We start from the raw sequence: 13,390 nt of genomic DNA, 5'->3' as shown, positions 1-13,390 counted from the left end.
ATGGAGTTGCTTGTATTGAGTTAATACCTCATATTCTTGATTATTCAGCCTCTAACTGCAGTCCTTTTTAATTTCAACATGTTGAACTAAGGGGTGGGTGGAAATTCTGAAAAAAATCTGCCTACTATATAAATAAGAAGATGTGGTATGAGTGCCAATGAGACAACTCTCCATCCAAGTCACAATGTATAAAATGTTAACAATTATAGGTCAAAGTACGGCCTTCAACACAGAGCCTTGTCTCATACCGAACAGCAAGCTATGAAGGGCCCCAAAATAATAAGTGTAAAACAATTCAAACAGGAAAACCAATTAATGGTCTACTCTAAAGAGAAACAAGAAACACCTATGAACCACACCAACAAACGACAACCACTGAGCAACAGGAGTCGGTTTCACAAAAAAAACTTACAACTAAGATTGATGGTAAGTATACTGAATTGTTCATGACTGATGATCAATCTTAGTCGTAAGTTTTTTTGTGAAACCGACTCCAGGCTCCTGACTTAGGACAGGTGCATAAAAAATGCATTGGGTTTTGTATTTCTTACAGGATCAATTTGTGTGAAATGTAGAAGAAGTCTGATATTATTACTAATTCTTTCTTGCCATGATCTATGCTCATTATAACATGGGTAGGCATAATATTTGTCAATATCTTTATACCAAGCTTAAGACAGGTGTTAAATAATGAGAAATAGAATGTCTACCCTTGTTTAAATGAACATAGAGAATGGCATGGTAGAATTATTTCTATTCTGATAGGAAAGTTCAAAACTTTTGTACTTCTAAGCGGACCTAAAAGACATGTTCTAAAGGCACATATTTCGATTTTATGAAGCAAAAACATTCTTGAAAAACAACTGTTTCACAATAAAAAAATGAACAATTACATGTTAATTTACTTTTTTGTACTTTAAGCATGATTTAATTCCCTAGCGAGGAACAGCAACTAAAATGTCCATTTTGATCTCTGATATTGCAATTTATTTTGTGATGTCATGCACATGCACCCCATAATTAGAACATGGGTTTGTTTACAAAGTGAAAGAAGAGCGTCTTATTTGAAAGTTAATTTTATGATAAGAATTAAATCATTTGTTTTCAGTAGATTGCTCATGTAAAATTCCATAAAATGGTTATCTTGTGTTGGTTATATTTGAATGTAAATTTATATAAGTTTAGTTCTGTGTATTATTTCAGACCTTTGGAGAACATACCATGGGAGTTATGGCCTGGTTAATGCCAGTATTAATAGCCATTTCTGTATGTGGAACCATGAATGGATGTGCATTAGGTTTCTCTAGGTAAGAAATAAATATGTACAATGTTAACTAGATAATGGTCAGACAAGAAATGTATTTATTATCTTTATAATATTCTCAAATACATTTGATTTGATTTGCTGTATTCATAACAGTTACTGGGGATTCATTTAAACAAATATTTTTGGAATACCAATTTTCATGTAGAAGAGAGCCAAAAGATACAAAAGAGACATTCAAACTCATAGATGAAAAATAAATTAATGCCATGGCAAAAAAAGAAAAAGACCAAAAGACAAACAACAGTATTCAAAACACAACATAGAAAACCAAAAACTAAGCAACACAAACCACTATAGATGAACTTCTATTTTAAATGTTCAACGAAGTACAAAATTTTTATTGGCTTGTAATCAGACTTCAGTAAAACCACTAAATCAAATATCCAATAGAATACAATATTTCCTCAATCCACAAAAAGAAGTGAATCCACAGTCATGACAGTAGATCAAATTTATAAGGCTCATTTTGGTGTATTAGATTTTTCTTTTTGAGTCATTTCTTTCATGAACTATTTTGTCCAGTGGTGCAAACATTCTTAATGACCATTATTTAGATAGAATATATACTGTGGAAAACATTTTTATAGACATGGCTTGACTGCTGATCCTATATCTGAACATGAAGATTGAGGGGAAGTCGGGGGAGGGGGGAGGGTCTCAACATACAAATGTAGGTACAGTTCAGCTGGGGTTTAAAAACCACCCTCGTTTATATATTGATACTTGCGAAAATCCCTACCCATAAATATATTTCATAGGAAAATCATAACACATTCATATATATCAGCTAGACATACAATCTGTACAACGTTTGAACCTGCTGCAATTGTTTGCACCTGTCCTAAGTCAGGAATCTGATGTTCAGTAGTTGTTGTTTGGTGATGTGGTTCATAAGTGTTTCTCGTTTCTCGTTTTTTATATAGATTAGAACGTTGGTTTTCCCGTTTGAATGGTTTTACACTAGTAATTTTTGGGGCCCTTTATAGCTTGCTGTGCAGTGTGAGCCAAGGCTCTGTGTTGAAGACCGTACTTTGACCTATAATGGTTTACTTTTATAAATTGTGACTTGGATGGAGAGTTGTCTCATTGGCACTCATACCACATCTTCTTATATCTATATATGACATTTTAATTAGATGTTAACCACACGAATCATTCATATTAATTACATAAAAAGATTTAACACCGTTTTTATACGCCTGTTTAAGGGACGTATTATGGTATACCTCTGTCCGTCCGCCCTTCGTCAACATGTCAGACAATAACTCAAAAACGCTTTAACCAATTTGCATGAAACTTTGGTGAATTGTTTATATATCTATTGACGTGAGCTCCTTTTAGATAAATTTTGGATTTTATGTTTCCGAGTTATGGTGTTTTATTCATTAAAAAAAGGAGGATTTTCCAGTTTTCGGACAATAACTCAAAAATGCTTTGAACAGTTTTCATGAAACTTTGGTGAATTGTTTATATCTATTGATGTGAGCTCCCTTTCGATTTTCATGAATTTTATTTACGTTTCCAAGTTATGGAGTTTTATTCATTAAAAAGGGGAGATTTTCCAGAGTTCGGACAATTACTCAAAAATGCCTTGAGCAGTTTTCATGAAACTTTGGTGAATTGTTTATGTCTATTGATGTGAGCTCCCTTTTGAATTCAATAAATTTTAGATTTTACATTTCTGAGTTATGGGTTTTTATTCATTAAAAAAGGGGGATTTTCCAGTTTTCTGACAATTACTCAAAAATGCTTTGAGCAGTTTTCATGAAACTTTGGTGAATTGTTTATGTCTATTGATGTGAGCTCCCTTTTGAATTCAATAAATTTTAGATTTTACATTTCTGAGTTATGGGTTTTTATTCATTAAAAAAGGGGGATTTTCCAGTTTTCGGACAATTACTGAAAAATGCCTTGAGCAGTTTCATGAAACTTTGGTGACTGGTTTATATCTATTGAAAAAGAGACGGGTGTATCATGCACTCATGGTGCAGCTGTTTATTGCAGAAGTCTTAGCATAAATGAACATTTATGACCCATTGACATAGAAATTTCACCCATTAATATATAATCTATATGAAATTGCACCCCATTGATATATTTGGCATTCTGAAAGAGTGACCCATACCAGCAGCATGTCTGTGTATACCATTGTATAGGAAAAGACCCCCATAGGAAAAGTAAGATAATTATGTTGGTGATAGTACTATATAGTGTATAAAAATAGATATTATAAATCCATATGTTGACTTTTCAGATTATTCTATGTTGGCTCAACAAAAGGACAGCTGCCAGCCTTCATGGGGATGATACAACAAAAAAGATTGACTCCTTCTCCGTCACTTTTAGTCATTGTAAGTTGTGAAAAATTTAGTCTGTACTAGAAAAAAAGATTGACACAATTCCAATTAAAGATTACTTAATGAAATGGTTTAAAAAGAAAGTATTGACAATGGCAATTTTCAAAATTTGTTTTGTTTTAAGTATGCTTACCCTACTAGGGGCCTCTTATTTTATTTCCTGATGCTCTTATTTTAATTCGATGACTGGAGGGGAAAGTTCCATTTGAGAATTATCGTTTGACTTAGAGAATTATCAGATTTTGACTTTTGACCTCTATATTTGACCTTTAATTACAATGCTAAACTGCTGTCCATGCATTATACAAAAAGTCTAATTTGACTTTAGACATTGTTAAAACTACTACATAGCTTTCCTTCTTTATGACAATCACAATCAAGATGTTGCAATGCAATAATTCATGAAATTATATTTTCTAGCAGAAAAAAAATAACAGTATTTGTTTAATTTTCTTCAGTTGGTCATGACCTTAATCTACACATCAACAGGAGATATATTTTTCCTGATTGAGATGGAAGGATTTGGTTTTGCCTCTGTGTTAACAATGGTGTTTGCTGGACAGGTTTACCTCAGGTACAAAGAACCTGACTTACCAAGACCAATCAGGGTAAGGTTTTATACAAAGTTATCTAGGTCTCAGTCAACTGTTTATTGGCTCATTTATACAAAGTTATCTAGGTCTCAGTCAATTGTTTATTGGCTCATTTATTAAAAAAAAGAAATAAGTTGTAATGAAAATATTTGACTAAAAATAAAACTACAGCTGGTTGAACTGACTTCTCTCATGTTTTATGGCCTCAATAAAGTATCTGTGATAGAAATTTCCTCCTCAGAAACCACTTTGCCATTTGGAACCAAATTTAGCCTACATAATCCTAAGGTGGTTAATATCAAATAGTATGCCTCATGACTTGCCAACAAACATAGCCTTTTTTTCCAAAATTAGAACATTGGGGTAAAATCAACAAAGAATAAAAACAGCAGGAAAATACTGCGAGGAACTAATTGCCAATAAACTGAGGTTAAGATACATTTATGATCTCCTTTAAAAATTATGTTAAATTGCTGAACCTCCTTTAAACATTGTCCACCTATTAACAAAAATGGAGATTAACGACGAAAAATTTGGACAAAAAACCAATTGCTACAAAATTTTGGACATTGATTTTGAATCATAAATTAATAAATATATATATTGATAATTTTAAGATTTCAACCGCCACTTTTTAATGCCAATTAATTTTGTTTTATTTTTGACAGCTTCCTATTTTATTGCCTATAATTCTGTGTATCATCAGTTTCCTGATTGTTGCATTGACTTTCTACCAGAAAACCAGAGAAAGTTTGATGGCTTTAGGATTTGTAGCCTTTGGACTGGTTATGTACATCGTGTGTGTTGTATGGAAAAATAAACCTAAATTTATACAGCAAAAAATGTGTAAGTTTTCATACAGTTTGATTATTTTAAATATTTAACATTAATGAAATACACTGACATTTAAGGTACAAATTTACTGCACCAGATCCACATTTCAACAATAAATGTCTCTTCAGTTCTGCTGAAAGCCAAAATATTTTGGGAGTCCAAAACCAAATCAAAATGTTGAAGAGCTGATTAAACCAAAGAGGACCAAAAGGCAAAAAGAAAAAAGGATATTTGTCTAGCCTTGGGAATTGAAAAATCATTTGAGGATTTAGTTTGTCCCTTTTAATATACATGTTGATAGTAATATAATGTGAAAGAAACAGAAGGTCACCATAAATAAAAAATGTCATTTGAAAATATAAATGGAACTGTTACAGAAATATACTGCTACATTATCTATTACTCATCATTGGATTTCTATAATAAATCTTGTGTACATGAGGACTATTGATATTAGTTTATGGTGGATCCTATAAAACTTCCAATACCATTGTAAATTCACATATGATATGTTTGCTATATTTATGGGCCAAATATCTTTTACATTTTGAAATGGTCCCTACTGAACATACATGTATTATATAACAAGCACTTGAGGGTAATTTATTTTGCTGCGTACTTGGTATTAGGTTAATTTGGCGAAAGTGAAAAAAATAAAACTTTTACTTCTCCAAATTTTACTGGTACTTTTCATTTAACTATTTATTTAGGCTCTGGAGTCATATTGTTTTATTTCTGGCTGTTAGTCTGTATGTAAAAGGTTAAATGTCAGGTTTAAGTTAGTTCACCATGATGGTAACATTAACGAAGTACACATGTTCATTATTCAGTGAACTTTTTTTCTTAAGATGGTTTTATTATAATGAATAAGATTATAGTAGGAAAATATTGTCTTTATTTGTAGATGCTATTAATACATTGATACAGAAATGTTTGATAGTTTTACCTGTTGACAATCCTGATTCAGTAGACTGGGATTAAGGAATGAGGTGCTAAAGGGCAGATGATATATACTGTACATCAACAATGATCAAGATAAGGAGATGATGAAGATCTGAAAGGAATATTTACCTGAAAGGAGGAACCAAACTTGTTGTTCATCCAACAAAAACATTTAAGGTTGATTTCTTTTTTTCTAATAAAAAATAGAATTTGTATACATGATATAGATTGATGTTAAAGAATTAGGATTACAGCTTTGCAGTTATGAATTCATTTATTTCCATTTTTGCCAAATACATTATAAATTGCAGTTTTATATTTTTATTCAGAATTTGTTCATGCAGCCACATATTTTTGCAGTGGTGTTATGGTTTTGGTGTTTCATCTTCATCATTGTTTTTCTGTTGACACAATACTTTACATGCTTATTTCTGTTCAAGTCATCTCATCCTTTATTATCAACACAATGGGCATGAGCATGAAAGGCAGCCAAACCAATCTTAGTTATTTCAACAGATTTGACATCATTCACAATTCTAATAAGAAAAGGATTAAAATTTTGGAAATCCCTGAAATTAGATTTTTGAGCATTTTTACTCAAATTGTTTCTTTAAATACCTTGACAAAAAAATCACTGCCTCCATATTTTAATCAGAGATAGCCAAACATATACAGTTTGTGAGAAAAGGGAGTTAAAAAGACTGATTGCATAAATTGGAACTTATAAGACAGATTCATGCTTCGTTGATTCAGCATACTTGCTGTATGTCCTGACACTAAATATTTGTAAGGACATTTTGGTATTTTTGGTTTGTTATTTTGATATCAATTACTCTTTACCTAACACACAAGATAAAAGGGGTTAATTAGGAATGATAACCAAAAAGTAAAAGTTCAATTTAGATGGAGTTTTTCCACATTGAATTTCTTTTAAGAAAATAACCTGCAGTAAGCATCTCAGCATTACTGTATCTGACCATTTTTGAAGTAAAGAGATTGTTTTCAGCAAATATTGTGTGTTGAGCACATTATAATGTCCACATTTGCTTTGTGGATATGTTATAAATCTGATTAATCATGCTGATATATGTTTTAAATTTGTTTCTGTGGCATTGATTGATTGATTGATTGGTGTTTAACGCCACTTTCAACACTATTGTGCTATTTCTTGGCAGTCAGTTTTTATTTCTGTGGCATTAATGATATCTTGCTTTTATACCTTGAACTTTGTGCCTTGTTTGTCAGGGTACTCAATTTATCGCTCCCATTGATCTCTTTGTAAAAAGTTAATTACATAAAATGAGAATGACTTATGACAAAATCAGACATTATTTTGTTCATGGAAATATTTCATCATAATTTATATACTTTATTAAACGACTTGTATAATAGAAGTTGAAATTTTTAAGATCAAATTGTAAGTAACAAGTATTTTAATTAAACATAATATGTAATTTATCAAATATCTTGTATTATAATTGTGTAAATTTTAACATCAAATTGTCAGTTTTAAGTTTTGTAAATTCAGATATTCTTGCTTGCATTTATTATTTGCAATTATTCAACTGTCAATAAATTAAATAATTTCAGTTTCAGGAAATGCTGCATACAAATTATGGCTTTAATAATTGAAAATTTTAGTTTATTTTTGCAACACCCATTTCGTCCCAATTTTCACAAAAATAAAACCATCTCAAAATTTTTCTGAATTTAGAGTATTTTAACTACAAGTACAACATTTTGATGACAAGGATTTATATTTAATCCCGAAATGGCCAGCATTTAAAATTGAATAACTGTATAGCATTTAAATACTTTGTGATTTTTTTAGCCACTTTTTTTGTTTTTCATTGTAAAGTTAGAAAATTCAAGGTTCAGCAAAATAATGAGCAAGTATTGCAGTACATTTCAGTTATTATATTCAGTACTATATTATTGTACATGTGTATTAAGAATGTTTAACTTGTATTAAATCATATTTTATTAAGTAGACATTTTATGATATAATTTAGTTATTAGTAGAGTTTTCCTGAAGTAGATATCTCTGTAGTAGTAACAGATACAGGATTTGGTTGCTCAAAACGTCTATTTGCCATTCTGTAATTAAAACTATACAATGTAATGTTTTAAATAACAATGTATATACTTCAAAGGGAATAATGGTAATACCCTTAAGTATGAACATTTTTGTGCTGTTTGCTGTATTAAACAAGTGTTGGAAATTTTTGTTGTATTTTTACGCTTTTTAGATTTGACACACAAATAAATGTATATATGGAAGCTTATTTTATGGAATGTTCAAAATCATAAACCTTTTACAGATTTGAGTATCATGTAGATTTCATACATTTTTGGTACAATGTTAAAATGTTGTCTGTTACAAGGTCATTCTGTGTTATTTATTAACTTATTTCAGTGTTGACATTGTCACATTTGTTAGACTGTTTTAGATATGTTACTTAGATTTTGTTAACTTGATGCTGTCAGTAAGTTTTATATGTTTTACAAATTTAACTGCATTTTAACAGACAAAATTTGGGGTTAATTGTAACAATGTCCATTGTTTAAAATAGTAAATCATATAAATATCATGTGTTTTTAACTGCCTATTCAGTGCACACAATCCGCTTCATTTTATTTGTTAAATCATTATTTTGTTGTGTTTTCTGTAATACAGGGTTAACATATATGTTAGCAGATCTGTATGTTTTTAAAAGCAATCATCTAGAAACTGTAGTTTATTTTTTACAAATAAAGACCCTTAATATAATATTTTAGCCGATATGAAATTGTATCAACATTTTACAGTAATGTAATGTAAATATGATCTGTGGCCATTTGTTATATATTTTTAGCTCATTTACATAGATTGTTTTCAAATTAAGATTGATAGTATTATAATTATAATGAAAGTATATAGTATTAAAAAACAAAGTACTTGATTCCTTACAAGTCATCTAAATCCTGACCCTATATTATTTGATGTGAATGAATCTGACCACCCTATATTATTTGATGTGAATGAATCTGACCACCCTATATTATTTGATGTGAATGAATCTAACCACCCTATATTATTTGATGTGAATGGTTCTGACCACCCTATACTATTTGATGTGAATGGTTCTGACCACACCATGTATTATTTGAGAAGAAGGATTCTGATCTCACCATAGAACTTTCCAGGAATAGCCTGATACCATACAACCAATGGACAATTGTCTAACAACAAATTGATAAAAAGTAGTTGTACTAAGTCTATATTGTAATTATATATCACAGATAAGTAAGTTATAAGGAAACTGCATAATAGTTTACATTATTTTCCATTGTTTAAAATTGAATAAAGAATAAATACAAGAGAAAAATATATGCTTTCAATGGGAACAGTTGGTTCTGGGCTAGCCTTCAATTGATAATGTAAAGGAGTAGGTCCGGTAAGAGCCGATTTTGGCCTCAAATTTCAGGTTCATCTGATGAAAGATTGTTGACACTTTTTAAACACTTAGGTGTCTACTTCAGTCGATTCAATTAGTTTTTGTGAAAGATTTGAACTGATTTTATCATTAAAGGCACTCAAATTCAAGCTTAAATATGAAAAATCTATCAAATAAGCCATAATATGTCACTTTTCAGATAGTTTTTGTCAAAAATGAAAGTGGCCGCATCCGTGTTCACTCTCAACCTTTATATATGTTATGTATTATCATAAGAATGAACACAAATGCGGCCACTTCCATTTAAGACGAAAACCGTCTAAAATTTAACTAAAATGCTAAAATTGTGAAGATTTCAGTAATTTAGCATGACTTAATGATGCTAGTACCCGATATATGTGCATTGTATTGTCAAAAACAGCCCATATTTATATAGCAGAAGTATTCTACTTTCCAATTAATAGCTAAAAGTTTAAATTTTAACAATTTTGTAAAACTGCTATATTTTGGGGCCAAAAAGGGGTCTTACTGAACTTACTCCTTTGTATAATTAATGCATGCAAAATTTCAATCCTGGTATCTATGATGAGTTTATTTATTATCGTGATTGTTGACCAATGGGGGATGCAAATGTGAGATATTTCAGGAAATACTACTACAATCAATGCTATCAAAATTTTAAAATGCAACTTTTTATTTTTCAAAACACATCCCATCACAACTTTCACAATAATAAAAACATAGCTATAATTTCTGAATTAAAAATTGTATTAGCCAATATCGATATTCTTGGAACTGTGACCCATTTATTGTAAATCAGAGCCATGATGCTATTTAATGTAAAATCTTTGTTTTCTATACAAAACAAAAAGAATTATTGAATAATTCTCATATTTAGTTATGTTAGATCATTGGATTTTACAGTACACTCATGCCAATTTTTATTCTGTTATGTTTTACTGAAGTTGTAAATTTTGTTGATGATATTTTCTTGATGTGTTGTTTTATTATTATTATTATTATATTAGAATGCTTTTCTTTTGAATCTCAAATGGTGTGACTTTGATTGAAATAAAAGTATTTAAATTCTGTCTTGTTTGCTATTATGTGTAATCTATTGACATCAGAGGAGACTTAATGGAGTTCTGTTTATAGCTGGTTTACACAGTATTTCATAAAAAAAATGCTGATTGTTATGTTTTCTGCATATGAACATACAGTTAAACCTGCTATAAAATGTCACCTCAATTAAGTGAAAACCGTTCTTGTCATAGTACACTCTTGTTATTCCTCTTTAGTAATAAATATGCATTTCAAAGCTCACTCCTCTTATAAGACTAGTTTTCTGTGGTCCTGGGTGTGACCTTTATATGAAGGTTCGACTACAGAACTTCTTGCATAGTCCTTTTCCTAAGATTTGATCCCATTAAACATGATTAGGTCAGAAAGTTAGGCATGGTTGTTATCAAGAACATGTGTCACGATGAATATCAACTTCTTGGTAAGTCACCTGACCATATTATATAACAGGATAAGAAGGTCAAATAGGATTTCAGTTGAAGTTTGTCAAAATCATTCCATTTGCATAATTCTTCTGTGAGAAAGAAAAGCCCAGTCTGTAGACCTTCATGTTTAAGATACCAATCTTCTGTGAGAAAGAAAAGCCCAGTTTGTAAAACTTCATGTTTAAAATGCCAATCTTCTGTGAGAAAGAAAAGCTCAGTTTGTAGACTTTCTTGTTTAAAATGCCAATCTTCTGTGAGAAAGAAAAGCTCAGTTTGTAGACTTTCTTGTTTAAAATACCAATCTTCTGTGAGAAAGAAAAGCCCAGTTTGTAAAACTTCATGTTTAAAATGCCAATCTTCTGTGAGAAAGAAAAGCCCAGTTTGTAGACCTTCATGTTTAAAATGCCAATCTTCTGTGAGAAAGAAAAGCTCAGTTTGTAGACTTTCTTGTTTAAAATGCCAATCTTCTGTGAGAAAGAAAAGCTCAGTTTGTAGACTTTCTTGTTTAAAATACCAATCTTCTGTGAGAAAGAAAAACTCAGTTTGTAGACCTTCATGTTTAAAATACCAATCTTCTGTGAGAAAGAAAAGCTCAGTTTGTAGACTTTCTTGTTAAAAATACCAATCTTCTGTGAGAAAGAAAAGCTCAGTTTGTAGACTTTCATGTTTAAAAAACAAATCTTCTGTGAGAAAGAAAAGCCCAGTTTGTAGACCTTCATGTTTAAAATACCAATCTTCTGTAAGAAAGAAAAGCTCAGTTTGTAGACCTTCATGTTTAAAATGTCATTCTTCTGTGAGAAAGAAAAGCTCAGTTTGTAGACTTTCTTGTTTAAAATGCCAATCTTCTGTGAGAAAGAAAAGCTCAGTTTGTAGACTTTCTTGTTTAAAATACCAATCTTCTGTGAGAAAGAAAAGCCCAGTTTGTAAAACTTCATGTTTAAAATGCCAATCTTCTGTGAGAAAGAAAAGCCCAGTTTGTAGACCTTCATGTTTAAAATGCCAATCTTCTGTGAGAAAGAAAAGCTCAGTTTGTAGACTTTCTTGTTTAAAATGCCAATCTTCTGTGAGAAAGAAAAGCTCAGTTTGTAGACTTTCTTGTTTAAAATACCAATCTTCTGTGAGAAAGAAAAACTCAGTTTGTAGACCTTCATGTTTAAAATACCAATCTTCTGTGAGAAAGAAAAGCTCAGTTTGTAGACTTTCTTGTTAAAAATACCAATCTTCTGTGAGAAAGAAAAGCTCAGTTTGTAGACTTTCATGTTTAAAATGCCAATCTTCTGTGAGAAAGAAAAGCTTAGTCTGTAGACCTTTATGTTTAAAATACCAATCTTCTGTAAGAAAGAAAAGCTCAGTTTGTAGACCTTCATGTTTAAAATGTCATTCTTCTGTGAGAAAGAAAAGCCCAGTCTGTAGACCTTCATATTTAAAATGTCAATCTTCTGTGAGAAAGAAAAGCCCAGTCTGTAGACCTTCATATTTAAAATGTCAATCTTCTGTGAGAAAGAAAAGCCCAGTTTGTAGACCTTCATATTTAAAATGTCAATCTTCTGTGAGAAAGAAAAGCCCAGTTTGTAGACTTTCATGTTTAAAATACCAATCTTCTGTGAGAAAGAAAAGCCCAGTTTGTAGACCTTCATGTTTTAAATGCCAATCTTCTGTGAGAAAGAAAAGCCCAGTTTGTAGACCTTCATGTTTAAAATGCCAATCTTCTGTGAGAAAGAAAAGCCCAGTTTAGACCTTCATGTTTAAAATGTCAATCTTTCGTGAGAAAGAAAAGCCCAGTCTGTAGACCTTCATGTTTAAAATGTCAATCTTTCGTGAGAAAGAAAAGCCCAGTTTGTAGACCTTTATGTTTAAAATACCAATCTTCTGTGAGAAAGAAAAGCCCAGTCTGTAGACCTTCATGTTTAAAATGCCAATCTTTCGTGAGAAAGAAAAGCCCAGTTTGTAGACCTTTATGTTTAAAATACCAATCTTCTGTGAGAAAGAAAAGCCCAGTTTGTAGACTTTCTTGTTTAAAATGCCAATCTTCTGTGAGAAAGAAAAGCCCAGTTTGTAGACCTTCATGTTTAAAATGCCAATCTAAAAAAAATTATTTTGTTATGCATCTGATGTTTTACAATTTCTAAACATAGAAGAGAGGTGAAAGATACTGTGGGACATTCAAACTTAAAATATGAAAATAAACTGACAAAGCCATGGCAAAAAAGAAAAAGACCAAAAGACAAACAACAGTATACAAAACACAACATAGAAAACTAAAGACAACACGAACCCCACTAATAACCAGGGGTGAACTCTGGTGCTCTGGAAGGGTAAGCAGATCCTGCTCCACATGTAGCATCTTTGGTGTTGCTCATGTAAACACAAACCCAGTGATGAGTCCAATTCAGTA

General features: G+C 31.0%; 1 protein-coding gene across 2 annotated transcripts in view; it reads left to right on the top strand.

Moving 5' to 3' along the window:
* Positions 1-10,579, top strand: part of LOC127726260 (large neutral amino acids transporter small subunit 1-like) — a 38,233-nt gene extending 27,654 nt beyond the window's left edge. For both annotated transcript variants that reach the window (XM_052233565.1, XM_052233564.1), the window contains exons 6-10: positions 1,204-1,307; positions 3,582-3,678; positions 4,143-4,292; positions 4,946-5,123; positions 6,016-10,579. In XM_052233565.1, the coding sequence (XP_052089525.1) occupies positions 1,204-1,307; positions 3,582-3,678; positions 4,143-4,292; positions 4,946-5,123; positions 6,016-6,092 (606 nt within the window). In that variant the 3' untranslated portion in view covers positions 6,093-10,579. The remainder of the gene's footprint in view (positions 1-1,203; positions 1,308-3,581; positions 3,679-4,142; positions 4,293-4,945; positions 5,124-6,015) is intronic.
* The last annotated feature ends 2,811 nt before the right edge of the window (positions 10,580-13,390 follow it).

This window comes from Mytilus californianus, unplaced genomic scaffold (assembly GCF_021869535.1).
Source record: "Mytilus californianus isolate M0D057914Y unplaced genomic scaffold, xbMytCali1.0.p SCAF_17, whole genome shotgun sequence".
Lineage (NCBI taxonomy): Eukaryota > Metazoa > Mollusca > Bivalvia > Mytilida > Mytilidae > Mytilus > Mytilus californianus.
Note: the sequence above shows the minus strand (reverse complement) of the source record. Positions and strands in the feature narration are given on the sequence as shown.